This window comes from Neopsephotus bourkii, unplaced genomic scaffold (genome assembly GCF_033783945.1).
Source record: "Neopsephotus bourkii isolate Nb327-2 ecotype Australia unplaced genomic scaffold, CSIRO-AGI_Nbou_v1 NB_168, whole genome shotgun sequence".
In the NCBI taxonomy this organism is placed as follows: domain Eukaryota; kingdom Metazoa; phylum Chordata; class Aves; order Psittaciformes; family Psittacidae; genus Neopsephotus; species Neopsephotus bourkii.
In genome coordinates, this window is record NW_026900684.1 from 817,752 (window position 1) to 833,635 (window position 15,884).

Sequence of the window (15,884 nt, forward strand, 5' to 3'; positions counted from 1 at the left end):
ATGAAGTATGGGCTGGGGTGTGGTGTTGGAGAGGGCTGTTTAATGCGGGACAAGAAACGATTTTGGTCCAGCTTTGAGGCGCTTTCACAGTGACTTTATTAAAAGAAACTTCTGATGCGTACTGCCGGCCAGTGAAGAGAGAGACCGGGAAGACCTGTTCATAACCATGTTTAATATTAGCTATGGGAGGGGTTAGACATCAGCTTTCTACTGCTTTGTCACATTCTGTAAATTGGCACACTTGCACGTTGGTAATACAACAGGAAGTTTCACAATAAAACATTCATATAATACAAATAGCAACACCCAAAATCAGAGTTTTCTCCCTCAGCATTGTATGTGTATGTCCTGCTGTATGTGATTAAAAAAAAGGCCAGGTAACCCAAAACATAAACCCAGCTGGCAGAGAATACAGTGATACATAGAAAATGCCTCATTTTTAACTTAAGGTTTTGAAAAATATGCCCTAAAGATTAGGCATGTAGCGTATCCAAAAATTACAGTGCTTAGGGTAGCAGACTGAAATTTCACATTCATACATGGAGGGGGAAAAGGGCATTAGGACTCATTAAATAGGAATTAGGCCACCTAATGCTCAAATCCCATTTCAGCAATTACTGCCAGACTTCAAAAATACCAGTTTTGTTAAAAACCTGTTAAAAGTATTTGCACAAGTTTCATTTTCAGTCTGTTCTAGAGACAATTTTTTAGGTAAATCAGCAGACTTCTGCTTGCAGCCTTGTTAAACCGTACATCTTTATCTCTGATAGAAAGGGCTTCTCATATGTATCTATAACCTAAGAACTCGACTTACACCTTCTTGTACATGCTTTCTTGAACTGGAACTTTTGTGTTGTGATTGTCTGTCAGGCACCACTGCTATAAGCCCCCATGTAAGAAAGCTCGCTTTTGAATTCAATCATCAGAGCTGTAATTCTCAACTATATGGAAGATGATGGAGATGGAAGAAGCTCTTACCTATTTTTTTTTAAACAGTGTGACAATTATAAGGCCAAAATACACAATATTAAATAGAAAATCTAAAATTAAGTTGCTGGTGTTCAGTGAACAAAACCGAGGTATACAAAATACTTTTACAATTGTGTGTAAATTCACAGTAGTTTTCCAAAGGTGCTTTTCCATTTTCAGCAAGTGGTTAGTTGTCCAAGTGATCTTCATGTATACAGTAATCAGTTAAAAAGTACAATGCATTCAAGAGCTAATGGTTCTTCAGAACTTTTTTCTTCTGAAACGTTACATCTATTTTAACAGCAGTAATATAGTAAAAAAAGACTATACCCAGAACTCATAATCTTAAGTTGGTACATCGTTTTCACTATTGAAAATGAAGACTGACTTTATTTTTAGGTTTACTTTGGATGTTGACATGTGAAAAGCACACTGAGTGTGAGCTCACACTTCAGAAATTGTCAGGACTCGTCCTGGAGAAAATAAGATGTAGAACAGGAAAAAAAATGGCAGTGGCAAGTATTTTTTTGTCCTTCCACATCCTATTGGCAACTGATGAAAGCACATGAAGATAATGTAATTACACTGCAGTTCAAAAAGAGAATTTTAAAGTTATGAAACTAGAGAGCTTTTGGCAGAGCGTTTCCCTGAGTCTTCATTTTTTTTAAATTGTATACTAGACATTATGTTCATAGAGTCTGTTACAAAGGCTGGAGATTAATAAAGGCTGTTGAGCTACATTGGCAAAAGTTAGGCACTTCTATTCTTAAAAAGCTTAAGCAAGAACTGCTGAGGAAACAATTTAATTCTTCAGAAACTGGTATTTTTCCAAAGGAGAAAAGCAAACTTCACATTCTTCTGTATTAAGAATTTGATAAATTGAAATAACACCACACGACCCACGATTTGTGAACAATTCTAACAGGGATATCTTTCAGGGCAAGACTTAAACAAAAAAAAAAAAAACTTCTGGGACTGCTATATAATTAAAAAAAACCTTTGGCTTTTATAATATTTTATGAGAAAATAGAACGCACAACTGTGCATCAAAACTATGATTTTGTATTTTAATCTGCTTACATTGTTTTCATCAACACATCAGACTTTCTGTAAGTCTTTACTGTAAAGATGTGGTTTAGTAACAGTAATGGGTTAGCTGCAATAAGCTTTCCATAGTACCCTAAATGTAAAAAGACTGTTGACAAGAAGGAATCTTTGAAAAAGGTACATTCAGCAACAGATGGGCTCATGTCCATCCACTTCACCATTCTAGCTCTACGGGATACTCTCCAGTGAGACACGCAGTGCAGTGACCAATCTTTCCAACGCGTGACTTCTGGGTTTTAAGGCTGTTCTCTTGCCTCGCTTTGATGCTTTCCTGCACGGATGATACCAGGCCTTCCACAGAAAGGTAGACAACACTGTCTGCTCCTAGAGGAAATAAAGAATCAGTTAAAGCTGCAATGTTGTACCAGATGCAGTGCTCTTTGGACACGCAGTTACATTATGGTATGGACTATGATGCCAGGTGGATAACCTTACCTAAAGAGAATGGGTATGAAAAATTATAAGGCCATACATAGTAAGCCTTCTCAAATTCTTCGTGCAGGGACCAACTCACTGAAATAGAGACTGAAGGTTCTGAGATGGGAACCAGTATGTCACACATACTGCCAAAATAGAAATAAAGTCCAGAGGGTGTATTAAGAATCCCTGAACTCTGCATAGTTTCCCATAGTTACCCTGTAGTTCAGGTCTAGGTACAAGCAAATGTGCATCCCAGACTGAGCACCTGGGACTACAAACTCTTACTGGGACTTGGGTGAGGGGAAGACCATCATGTTAAAAAACAACGCAGTTCATAGGAATGTTCTAACAGTAGGAAAGTTTCATAGCCTTTTCACATCATTAGTTTTCTATCGTTTAGTTCATTATTTTGTGAATAATACTTAAAGACTTGAAATACTTCAGTGTACCTTCACAGTAATTGTGTGGAAAAGAACTCACTGCCATACTAGACTATGAGAGTGTTTAACACAAGAACTCAGTTTACAGTTTTCTAACTGTAATCACAACTATGTTCTTAAACCATTTAAAAAAGTATTTTGCAGCCCAGTAGGCCATGCCTGTATAGATCTCCTCACTCACAAGCCTTCACAGCTTCTGTTGCTGATACCCTACAAAGAGTGTATTATTTACCTCATCACAAAGAACAAAAGCTGCTGGTTCTTTGTTTTGTTGCAAACATGACTCATTCTAGAATTTGAGAATGTTTTTAACATTCTTTCATGAGTTTTAAGTGTCATTTCTTTCAAAGTGAAATACATAATGCAGTTAAATTATTTACATAAATTTAAATTTGTAGAAAAAATAGTGGGTGTTAACAAATTCCAAACATATTTTTATGAACATCTTGTGGAACTGAGAACTACATTAGCTTTTCATCACAGGACAGATTTTCACCACTAATTTTCTTCCTGGTGTTTTGCCTGCTGTTGTAAAGTTTCCCAGAAGGACCTTCAAGTATGGAAGGCTTTGCTGTCATGCCTTATTTATAACTTATGATTATGCAATTATTCTAATGTTTTCTGTTCTTTGCAGAAATATAATTCATTGTGTTAAAAAAAAAAAAGAAAGTGTGTAGCTAAACTGTTTTGATCTATAGGGTACTCACAATGCAGAATTTAGTGTATCAGCCTGGCGAGTTTTTAGTCAGTTTTGTCACAGTTGCCTTGGTGTGCTGTGCTTTTATTTTGATGTGGACAATAGAATCATAGAATAGTTAGGGTGGAAAGGACCTTAAGATCATAAAGTTCCAACCCCCCTGCCATGGGCAGGGAAACCTCGCTCTAAACCATATTACCCAAGGCCTTGTCCAACCTGGCCTTGAACACTGCCAGGGATGAAGCATTCACAACCTCCCTGGGCAACCCATTCCAGTGCCTCACCACCCTAACAGGAAAGAATTTCCTCCTTATATCCAATCTAAACTTCCCCTGTTTAAGTTTTAACTCATTACCCCTTGTCCTATCACTACAGTCCCTAACGAAGAGTCCATCCCCAGCATCCCTATAGGCCCCCTTCAGATACTGGAAGGTTGCTATGAGGTCTCCACACAGCCTTCTCTTCTCCAGGCTGAACAGCCCCAACTTTCTCAGCCTGTCTTCATATGGGAGGTGCTCCAGTCCCCTGATCACCCTTATTGCCCTCCTCTGGACTTGTTCCAACAGATCCATGTCCTTTTTATGTTGAGGACACCAGAACTGCACACAATATTCCAAGTGAGGACTCACGAGAGCAGAGTAGAGGGGCAGGATCACCTCCTTTGACCTGCTGGTCACACTGCTTTTGATACAGCCCAGGATATGGTTGGCTTTCTGGGCTGCAAGCGCACACTGCTGGCTCATGTTCTTTTTCTCATTGACCAGCACTCCCAAGTCCTATTCCACAGGGCTGCTCTGAATCTCTTCTCTGCCCAGCCTGTAGCTGTGTCTGGGATTGCTCCGACCCAGGTGTAGGACCTTGCACTTGGCATGGTTAAACTTCATGAGGTTGGCATCAGCCCACCTCACAAGCGTGTCAAGGTCCCTCTGGATGGCATTCCTTCCCTCCAGCGTATCAACCGAACCACACAGCTTGGTGTCATCGGCAAACTTGCTGAGGGCGCGCTCAATCCCACTGTCCATGTCAGCAACGAAGATGTTAAACAAGACCGGTCCCAACACCGATCCCCGAGGGACACCACTCGTTACCAGTCTCCAGCTGGACATTGACCAATTGACCACAACTCTTTGTGTGCGGCCATCCAGCCAGTTCTTTATCCACCGAGTGGTCCATCCATCAAATTGATGTCTCTCCAATTTAGAGACAATAAAATACCTACAGGTGAAAACTCCCTCTCTTAAAAAAGAAAAGAGTAGCACTTACCTATATAGTTTGCAAGATCATGAAATTCAGGTCTGTTGGCAATGAGTTCTTCTTTAGTTGGAATGTTTATTCCCATGTAACAAGGAAATCTTATGGGAGGTGAAGCCACGCGGATGTGTACCTGAATAAAAATACAGTTTCAAACAAGACTGCTATGGTGAAGGCCAGTAGTCCATAACAGAGCAGCAAAGCCCCAGTTAGGCAAATAATCATGAGAACAGAACAGAGCACTGGACGGAAGTCACGGAAGAGTTAAAAGTAAGTTTTTTTCAGATGCCAACACAGCAGGAGAGAAAGAAAGTTTTAGGATTTCTTTTACAGTATTTCCTAATGATAGTAAAAGGTTCCCATCCTGATTTTGCTTTTCTTCTGTGGTGTTCAGTCCTTGACTTACATGTTTTGGTTTACAAAATAAAATATACACAACATTTTTTCTCCAGTGACAGACTTGCGCATTCCATTTCATCAAAAAGTCTTAATTAGTTAAACCCAGTGTGCTCTGGTGACTTAAGGCATGTGCTATTTAAGTATGTGGTTGTACTTAATGCAGTACCACAGGTCACACATGTCAGGAATACCACACCAGTACTCGATTTTCTGATATTAACTAATTTGCTTTCCATTTGCCAGATAGTGCTTCATAAATGGAGACCTGTTCATCTCCCCTTAATCACACAAATTTCACAGTCATACAAAAGAAACGCCTTAATCTGTCATGGGCGTCCTTTCCAACCCAAATCATTCTATGATTCTATGATTCACAATAAACACGCACTAGGCATTGTCTTTTTGCACATCTGCCCTTTTAAATAAGGAAACAATGTGTAGTACAAATGAAGACCAGTGCTTTACCCTCTTATCAGTCTTCAGTTTACATCTGTATTGTGCTAACTGAAAATTAACTTACCTCTTTGGCTCCTGATTCTCTCAGTAGTTTTATTATGGGTGAAATGGTATTGCCCCTCACAATTGAATCATCAATGATAACAACTCGCTTGCCTTTAAAATTATCAGACAGAACGCCAAACTTCTTTGCAACACCAAGTTGCCGTAACCTCATATTTGGCTGGATAAATGTTCTTCCTACATATCGGTTTTTACAGAGTACTTCAATATATGGTAGTCCACACTGTAAACAGGAGAGTTAAACAGAATTAAAATCCAAAGAGCTGGTTATTCTCAGCTACTGTTTTTTTAAAGCAACCTTAGGACTTGTATGACTTCACAGTAAGCAAAAAATTTTGAAATACCTTAATATAGTGGAATAGTGACAGAAAAATACAAGTGCAGATGACTCAATAGGAGCACTGGGTATACTCAAGGTATAAAGCTTTATCAATACAAAACTAACAGCTCATACCATTATATTCCATTACAAAAAGAGATCATTGTAAATATGCTTGGGGGAGAAAAAGACAGGTTAACGTATACCTTTTGAGCATAACCAAGAGCTGCTGGGGTTGCAGACTCTGGGACAGTGCTGACCAGGTCTGCTTCCACAGGTGCTTCAATAGCAAGCTGCTGCCCACACCTTCTCCTGACTGAGTATACCATCTGACCTAAGAACAGCAAGTAAGAAGTGTTTTTTCCTGGTATGCATAATTCAGATTTCCTCTCAGTTTGCTGTACAAATTTCTCTGGCAAGTTCAGTCATAGAAGTCAGTGAGAAAAGCTCCACAACTAATAAACAGTCATTCATGTAAGGTCATTTTTTATTTCCTTCCATAATGCTGTATTCTATCATTCATATTCATATCACTACACAGAGAATTAAAATCCAATTTGCCCTAATCGGGTAACTAAAGGTCCTGTGGATGATACAAAATGTATTTAAAGAAGGAAAAGAGTAGAAATTATGCCTGCCTGTTTATAACATGCATATTCTATTTTTAGGCTGCTTTTCCCAGACCAAGTTTGTGTAATCCTGCTGTCTGCCTTTGCCCACTTGACTAACTTTGAATCAGTTGGTAAAATTTACCCCAAACTTAGTAAAGGGATAAGAGGTCTCAGAAGCTTGTAAGGTCATAAAGCATTTGCAGCATGGGAAGGAACTGGAGGGATTGTGATGAGGTGAGGCACAGCAGCAGTACTGAGGTATGTAAGAAATGAGGATATTCGAAGGCCAAGAGGATCATGAGAAAAAGGGATGTGGGGTGAAACTGGCTTTATGAGGATGGGGAACTGTATGGAATCAACAGATGGCATGTCCATAGAAAGCCAAGAAAATAGGTTCTTTGATAGGTGTGAGTCCTGTCTTATATCTTTGCCAGTGAGATAATTTTTGATGACTTCTACTGAAATAAAAAAGCATCAGACTGACAACCTACAACCCCAAGTACTTAGATAATGCATAGATTTACAAGTTATATTAAGAGCATCTTCCTGAAATAACCCCTTCTTGCAAAGAAAATCTCAAAATAGGCTGTTTTTCAGGTTTGGGGTTTTGTTGTGGTTTTTTTTTTTTTTTTTCCCACACCCTATTTCAGAAGTCATTAAAAAAGTACTCCAAGAACCGATAAAGTTCCTCTCTTAAGACTCTCACTTTTAAGGGGTATTTCCTCTACCTTTATCATGATTGTGGCTCCCCATCCCTTCCATAGGACTAGGCAGGCAGCCTGACTGAGGCCATATGCACAGCCAGAAACAGGAAGGTGAATCAAGCTCATAGTCAGTGATACCCTGCATCTATGATCCCAGATCCTTTCCAGAGTAATTGTTTTCCACAGTAACATCTCCCACTATTCAGGAAGGAGCTCTGTACATTATTATCTCCTTACCTTCAAAAATACTGTCTGGTCTTGCAAAATAAACATATTCAAAGATACAAAATGCTGACGGATCTCCTTCAGGTCTTGGTACAACATCCAGTGTCTGGACATCATACCTGGATATTTTCACAATCTCTCCAGGAAGGACCTCACGATAGTACCTTGAAAGAGAAATACACAGCATTTAGAAATGTCCTGAACCTGGATGATAGTTTTGAAATATTAAAAAGATTCAACTAACAGGAACATCCTAGCACAATAATTTGCTTCTGTCTTAGGATGTGACCTGGAGGTTTTTAAGACCAACACTAAGACAAGTGAAAACCTTACTAAACCAGTAGGAATTGATACCCCAAAGCAATAAATGAATTCTCAGCACCTGAGAATTATGGCATTCTTCCTGTATGTGAGATGTACAATACTCAAGTCTAGTACAGGCTTCATTGAGATAAAATATATTTCAATAATTTAGTCCTGGATCAATACTAGAGGACTTTTCTGTGAAAGCTAATTAACATTAAAATGCAATATAAAAAAACAGAATGAATGTAAAGCTAACTGGAAATTATATTCCAATTCTCCTATCTGAAGAAATATGGAACAGTGTTAGGTTTATTATGTTACAGTGTTTAACCTTATTAAGCATTTTTCTAGATCCTTGGGTGGCTATTCTAACAATTTCAATCTAAATCTGTCCCAAAGCATTGAAATGTTCTGCAGATATAAATCAGAGGTGAGCAAATGTGTTATTATTGACTGGCAAAATACTAGCATTAGCAGAGAGCAGCACTGGCTACACAAGAAGTTCAGACAAAATTGCTTCTTTTGAAAGCCCCCAGGCTTCAGCTGATGGTCCTACACGATAAGCTTTTCTTAACAGAGATTTTAAAGAAGTTTCAGAAAATGGTTATTTTTATCCATACATAGAATAAATTGTCTCAAGAAAGCCTCTGTTACCAACAGCTTATAGTTCCTACAGAGACAGGGCAGAAGTTACATCAAGGGAACACGTAACACCACACCTGCAATAAAACACTGCGGCATGGAATAAAGACCTCTAAAGTGCCGTCACACTGCTGCCTGATTTTGCTTGACATATTTTTTTGTTTGGTAGCTGTGTTCTTAATGCAGTGTTTCACAGTTTTATTTTAAGAGGATGCAACTTTACTTACTGGTCTAGTCCCCAAATGAACAGTTATATTGCATGGTTAGAAAATTAAATATGCTTCCTCATAATCTTTCTTACTTTAGTCATGTTCTAGTTCACAGTTGCCTTCCACTCCAAACCTGTGGTCTCTTAAACAGCCTTTTACCCGTCTCTTTTTGTCAAGGAAAAGTATCACACCTTTCTTTTCAGAGGATCTTAGCTCGAGCGGTAATGTGAATGTCATCTCATGTTCTGCCTCTGATGGATGTTGGCATATATGGAAATAGATTCAGGTGCCCATCATTTCTTTCAAACAAGCTTATTTTGTTAAGACAACACATGCTACACCTCAGGTTAGACCAGCCTGTGAGCTACCAGTAGTGTAACCTTTCTGTGACTGAAGAATCACTTTGCTATTCTGCTGCAAACATGCCTAAAATTAAAAAGTCTAAAATTAAAAAGTAAAGACTACACAGTAAAGCTGTCTTCACTGTGACTATCTGAACACATAATTCTTCTTTTACACTAATATGTTCACGGTAATAAACTGGCAAAAAAGATCACTGCCAAAAAACCACCAAACCGCCCAACAAACTATTCTTTCATGTCTTTCATATTGTAATAGGTTATGATATTTGGCAATTTGAGGTTTAATGTTTAATTGCTGCCTGAGGAGAGATTTCAAATAAAGTGAGAACTGTGGCACTTACTCTGCACCAATAGACAAAAAGCTACAGGATTCAGAAGAGACTACCCATCCTTCTGTTTCACTGTTATCTTTTCCTGAAATGAAAGATTTCAGTTGGAGTCAGCCCACAATTCTTGTTACTGTTACCCCACACACCATTACATTTCTACTGCAGTATCTGCTTTGTTTAGGCTGCCAAGTGCCCAATACTGTTATTAATTTAAAACTAAAAAGTAGAGAATTCCAAAGTTTCTGTAATGTTATTAAAAGAAAAATAGTAACTTACTGAATTCCTACGGCGCAAGAATGTTTGTATGCCTTAAAAAAGTCCTGATAATTTTTCTTGTGGTTAAAATTACCAAGTTTTGTGAAGATATTGGAACATTTACTGCTTTGCCTTTAAATTACTTTATTTTTATACAAACAGATTCTAATCTCGCTTCATGAAAAATGCTGATTTGCACGCTTAGCAGGAACACAAATAATTTCCCCCATAAACTGACTGCATAGTGTTCTGTTGCCATACTACCTGTGACCAGGAGTGCTTGAAATTTAGAAATGTATTGCCAATAATCCAGCACTTTTCAGCCACCTTACTACAGGAGAAAAGAAGAAACCAGACTTGTTTCTGGACTGTACAGTGGCCCAAGCAACTGGCTCTAAGTGGCCCTGCCTGAGCAGGGAATTTGTACCAGAGGGCCTCCAGAGGTCTCTTGCAGCCTCAACCCTTCTGTGACTCTGTTCCTCCCTGCTTTCCTGTTCGGCTTATAAGATGTTAATTACATTTTCACAAATACTCTGTTACAGCTGGGCTGCCTAATTCTGACACTGACATCAGGCAACTAGAATTCCCCTTTGCTGGGAACAGGAAAGATATTTGCAGACTTCCTAAATTATTTTTTTTTTCCTTACCAACATTTTTTTGTTGTTTCAAATTTTCAAAACTGACCTTTGCATTGCATATTCCTGGTTACTTCTCAGTAAATGTAGCTTTAATTACTTATATATCAGTGATTTCAGGCACAAACTGTATGAACATGATTATGAATATGAATGTATGGTTTACCTTTTCCATTCATGTCCCCTACTGGAATAAGGCGACCAATGCAGAGTGGGCGATTCCCATATGGATCACGTACTGCATAGATTATGTCTTTATGCATAATTAGCAATGAATATGAAGTTGGAGTTTCATTCATTAGATTTTTTATTCTGAAATGAGACAAAGGTGAACATAATCGTGTGTCACACAAACAGCTGTGTGCATTTACAGCTGCATACACATCATGCTGAGATGCTGTTCTTGCTTCTGAAACCCATCCTCCTCACCTTGCCACCCAGTCGGCTGTATCGTCATTTTCTAGAGGAGGTGTGAAAGCCAGCAGCTGGGTGATCAGCTCACTGTCAGAACTGGTCGACAGCCCTACACCATGCCTCATAAGCTTTTAGGACACAAAGCAAAAGTGTTAACAACATTAAAAAGAAAAATCCCACATAACACTGCTCAGATTTTAACTGAACAACGCCTTTGTGCAATGAACTAATGTTTTTAAACACACCCCGCTTCAGTGGGTCAGATCACAAACTTCTTCCAACCAAATATGTAAAAAGAGCAGATACAATCATCTATGACTGATACTACATTTCTCCCTCTGCATCTCATTCCTTTGCCCTGCATGCAACCAAAATTAATATTGCCAATATTCAGGGCATAAAGTCATGTTTTGGTTGTTTACTTAGCTTTGTGCTCCTGCTTGCTCTGGGAAGAAAGGTAAAAATATACAAGGGAAAATATGTAATCACCTATAGCAGATACAGAAAGAGGTAACAAGGCTGAATGGTGGTTTAGGAACAGAGAAACAACAACAAAAGAGGCGTGAACGGACACAGAGTGGGATTAAAAAATTAAAATCCCACAATTTAAAAGTTTGCTGAATCTGGTCAGCCTAATTGTTCTGCCTTGGTGTATTTACGCTTCTAAGAGAGAAGAGAATCTTCAGTGTATCTAGCTAATTATTACAACCCATTTAATGCTGTATGTATTAGAGTTCCTAACTTTTATCTTAAGAAATCATTTACAGTCATGGAAAAGATTCACCACTGTCTACATTTCCTCATCACTGTTGTTTTCTCCCACCTATTTATACTCTTGTGGCTCTGATTAACAATGGGCATTCCATACATTTGCTTCAGTGCAGTAATATGAACTCTTTTGGATGGTATATATCATAGGTGTTATTTCATAATGAAACATCTGATAAATTTTATTTGCCTTTTTAGCACATACCATTCTAGCCAAACACACTATCAACACTCGATTAATAGGAATGTGACCATCAGTCTAGACGACTGGTGAATTATTCCCTAAGACAGTTATGAATGCCTTCCCTCCCTGGGACCTTTTCTGCCCCAGAATGATCTATTTTGATTATGGTGCTGTCTCACTACTCCAAGCAGCTTAACATTAAGGAAAAGTCATAGCAAGTGTTTTGTGGATACCAACCTTCCTCCTGAGTTGTATAGCGTTTGTTAGCTCCCCATTGTGCGCCACAGCAATCTTCCCATGAAGAGTCTCTACAACAAAAGGCTGGCAGTTCTGTAGCTCAGAAATTCCTGAGGTGGAGTACCTTGTGTGCCCGATACCGAGGTTGGAAACATACAGCTTCTTCAGGCTGTCTGCATTGAAGACGTGATTTATAAGACCCATTCCCTTTGGGAGAAAAAATAAAAAGTTCTGTTTGGTTTTGTTTTCCTGGCAACTTTCTAATTTCTCCTCATGTTTGTTTTTAAAGCAAGCAAATTTAAGTGAAAAGGCAAATAACCAGGAAGATATAAGAAAGAAAAGCTGAGTAGGTGTCACAGTGATATACCAGATGCCACTACTCTGTTTTTAAATAAAGCAATATACATCTTTGTGCTGTGGATTTTGATGGAACAATCTATTCTCTTACTAAAAATACATCTTCCAAAAAACACTACCAAAACAAACATGTTGTTTAAAAACACCAGACAAAAAGACTGCCAGAAGGAAATTCTATGTAGAGAATACCTTTTACAAGATCGCAGTATATTGGATTTACTTTTATACTGGGTCCATGATGTTTGTTAGATCCCACTGTCATTCTTGCCAATGTCAGAAGTAAAGCTTTCTCAAGAGATGTCACTGTTTACTTAAAACAGATTTTTCATATAGCCAGGTTGCCTTCTATGCAAAAATGCATCAAAACTTTCTAGTCAAACATCAGGAGCATCTTTTGGCAACAAGCACTATGTGGAAGTAATTCAGTAGCAAGAATAGCCTGAAAAACCCTACACAGAGAGTAGAAATTAAAGACTGGATTCCAGGCCCTCCTACATACTCCTGCTTCTGCCACTGCCTGTGGGAAACACATCCTTCTAGTGCTTCGTTTCCCTGTCGTGTGTGGAGATACACAATAGTACACATAACACTCCTCCAGGACCTTCAAAGATACAGAGGAAAGGTCCAAAGCTGTGAATGGTTCATAACTTCTGTTGCAGGTACAGCAACAAGAGAGTGGGATGGGACAGGAAGGAAAGAAATTGGTTGAACTGTTTTCAGAGCTCAACCAAAAAAGCTTAAAGAAAGCTCAGCTTTAGGGTATTTTCTGCTGTGACTGCTATACAGTTGGAATACCAAGAAGCTGTGGTTACACATGTGGTTTTAGGATACTTACTATTACATTAAAATGTTACTGCCTCAACAGTTGAACTGGTATCAGTTTGCTTTAATGAGTCAACAAACTTTATGCCAAATAAATTATCTCTTGTCTCACAGATGAAATAAAGGGTGGTCTAAAGTCTGTGTTTTGTTCTCATATATGTACAGAAATGCAATCATGCACTCCTATTTTACTTAGGTCAACTTTATCCTGACAGGAGATCTGATAGGTCCGGTCTTAATGGATGTAGCCAAGTTAAGCACTGCAATAGCTTAAACAAGCAATGTTGTTTTAAACCAGATTTGGTTACACAAGTATATAATCTTCTAACTGCCGTTTGAAATATTCCTTAGATTTAGACTGTGCTGGTGTGGGATGGTGAATGTGAATGACACCAGTATAAAAAACTCCCAATGAAGACCATTTTATGTATGTATTATACAAAGCTGCTTTATTATTCTGCATATCCAAGTGTGAAACAGTCTGTCTTTCTCCTTCTCACATCGCTATGTCTATACAAGAGATGTAAATTTTTCCACATCCTGAGCTGGTTAATACAGTATGACAATAATGTTCTGTTACAGAAATGTAGCTGAAAGTCTCTGACAGACAAATCTGGATGAGTCCTTCTGGGAGGTTCTAAAACTACAGATTAATGTCCTTTGTAAAGGGCTATCAATCTGTGGTCAAAGGCTAGCAACAATCAGAAGGGAACACGTACCCATGCCTTGGGCATTCCAGTTCATACTCTGATGTACTGCCTTAAGCTGTTGACAAAAATGAGTAAACCAATGAAGTAAGAAGAAGGCACCTTTTCCATTCTGTTTTCTCTGCTATAAAGAGTCAAAAGGGGTTTGGAAGACAAACAGGTATAGCAGCATCTTAACTGCTGACATTTTTCTGGACAAGTTTACAAGTCAGAGTCCTAAATATAATTTCACCAGTGTAACAGACCCAAATGTGTGTTACATTAACACCACTTCCAGGATTAAACAAGTCATGCAAATTGTATTCCACAAGCTCTTTGTTACACTGTGGTTATTAGAGTTTTTAAAAGAGCTGTAGCTGACAAGCATATTGTAAGGATAAAAGAAACCATCACATGCTCTGCAACTCTTAAAATATCAAAGCTAATATGATGATATAGTCAATTAAATTCTTAGTGTGACAGCTAAGTGCTGCAGCTCAGTAACATGGAAACATTGCTGGAAGTTCATTCTAAGAAATACTTTCTACTACAGGATTTATAAAGCAGCCCCCTTTAAAGGAAGCTGAAATTCCTAGAAACCTTATGGAAAGCTGAAACCCAAGCAGGAGCAGGAATGAAGAACAGATAACATGGTGCTGAAGTTGAGAAAAGCTGCAGTATGTGCGCGTGTGACTCAGACTGTAAGTAACAGATAGCAGGGGGGAAATGCCCGAAGAGGTGAGAAACATGTTGCCTGAAGAGACAAGATTTTGCATGACGCATTCAGCAGACATTCATAGATACACATACTGATGCAGGAAAGCAGTTCTTAGTCTTGGGCTGATTTGAATCTTAATCTTCCCCAGAGACCTCTGGTCATTAAGATGAACTGCTTTTTGATTGTGGTTAGAGGACACACATCAAGAATTGCCCCATGGTTATTCTGTGATATAGTTTTATTTTCAATCTTCTCCCCTTCCAGGATGGAGTAGGCTGATTATTATTTTTTTCCTGATCACTGTTCAATACAGAATGAGCAGAAATATTCCCAGAGTATGCATAGTACTTTTGAGGCTATGGCCATTTTACGTCTCTTAACATTCCCTGGGATTCCCTCAGCTCAAGAATGAATGAAGGCTATCTTTTATTCTGTTTATTTTTACCTATGGGTAAAGCTGCCACTTCCTTGAGTCTTACTAATGCAAGAATTAGTTCTCCATTTGCCTGTGCATAGCATGTAACTGTATTTCTTTCCTCTTCATCTCAAGTTGCATTGCTGCTATCCAGATCTCCAGAGTTAACACCTTAGGTGCAGGGTGACTTTGGTAAGTAGTTTTTGTGACATGAACATAATGTTGGTAACAGTATAAGGTTGGCATATTTGTTTTAAACATTACATCACTAAACAAACATCACTTATAACAGAAATTGCACAAATAACAATCAAATACTATTACTGACAAAACAAAACAGCCCATCATAACATGTTACTTCCTAATTATTCTGTTTCCTAGCTGAAACAAACCATGCATCTTGGCTTGGCATCTACAAAACATTAATTTACATTTTACCTTGTGCACTTTGAATGCTTGGGATGACTCTCCATCACTTGTCACAATTCCAGCACTCTCCTGGCCCCTATGGACAAAATAAAATTAACATAAAGCACTGAAATGATGAGAACGAAATGCTTTAACATACAGTGGATTGGTGTTTTCTCATCTACTCTTTACAACATGAAATTTTAATGTAGGCTGTTTTGTTACTTGATTTTACAGGCTTGTAATTACAACTGGTTTCTTGCCCATGTTATGCTTCATTTCAAAACAGTCACATAAGGTTTGTGCCTAAGCCCACTGAATTCAGCAGGACTCCTTCCACTAATAAACACTGGCTCAGGCTCTTACTGCAGTCCTGTTTCAGTGTGGGCATAAAATAACAGCAGATGCTTAATCTGAAAAGCCACTTTGCAGTGATAGTAGTCTAGGCTGTAGTAGTAGGCTCAACAGTGCTACTC

At 38.5% G+C, this 15,884-nt stretch overlaps 1 protein-coding gene across 1 annotated transcript in view; it reads right to left on the minus strand.

Annotated features, from left to right (window-relative positions):
* Positions 1-153: 153 nt before the first annotated feature.
* Positions 154-15,884, minus strand: part of PPAT (phosphoribosyl pyrophosphate amidotransferase) — a 46,623-nt gene continuing 30,892 nt past the window's right edge. Inside the window, exons 2-11 of the mRNA XM_061370744.1 lie at positions 15,439-15,505; positions 12,003-12,209; positions 10,829-10,941; positions 10,566-10,711; positions 9,522-9,594; positions 7,674-7,825; positions 6,328-6,455; positions 5,804-6,025; positions 4,897-5,017; positions 154-2,400 (exon numbers count right to left, since the gene is read on the minus strand). Of these exons, the coding sequence (XP_061226728.1) occupies positions 2,231-2,400; positions 4,897-5,017; positions 5,804-6,025; positions 6,328-6,455; positions 7,674-7,825; positions 9,522-9,594; positions 10,566-10,711; positions 10,829-10,941; positions 12,003-12,209; positions 15,439-15,505 (1,399 nt within the window). The 3' untranslated portion in view covers positions 154-2,230. The remainder of the gene's footprint in view (positions 2,401-4,896; positions 5,018-5,803; positions 6,026-6,327; positions 6,456-7,673; positions 7,826-9,521; positions 9,595-10,565; positions 10,712-10,828; positions 10,942-12,002; positions 12,210-15,438; positions 15,506-15,884) is intronic.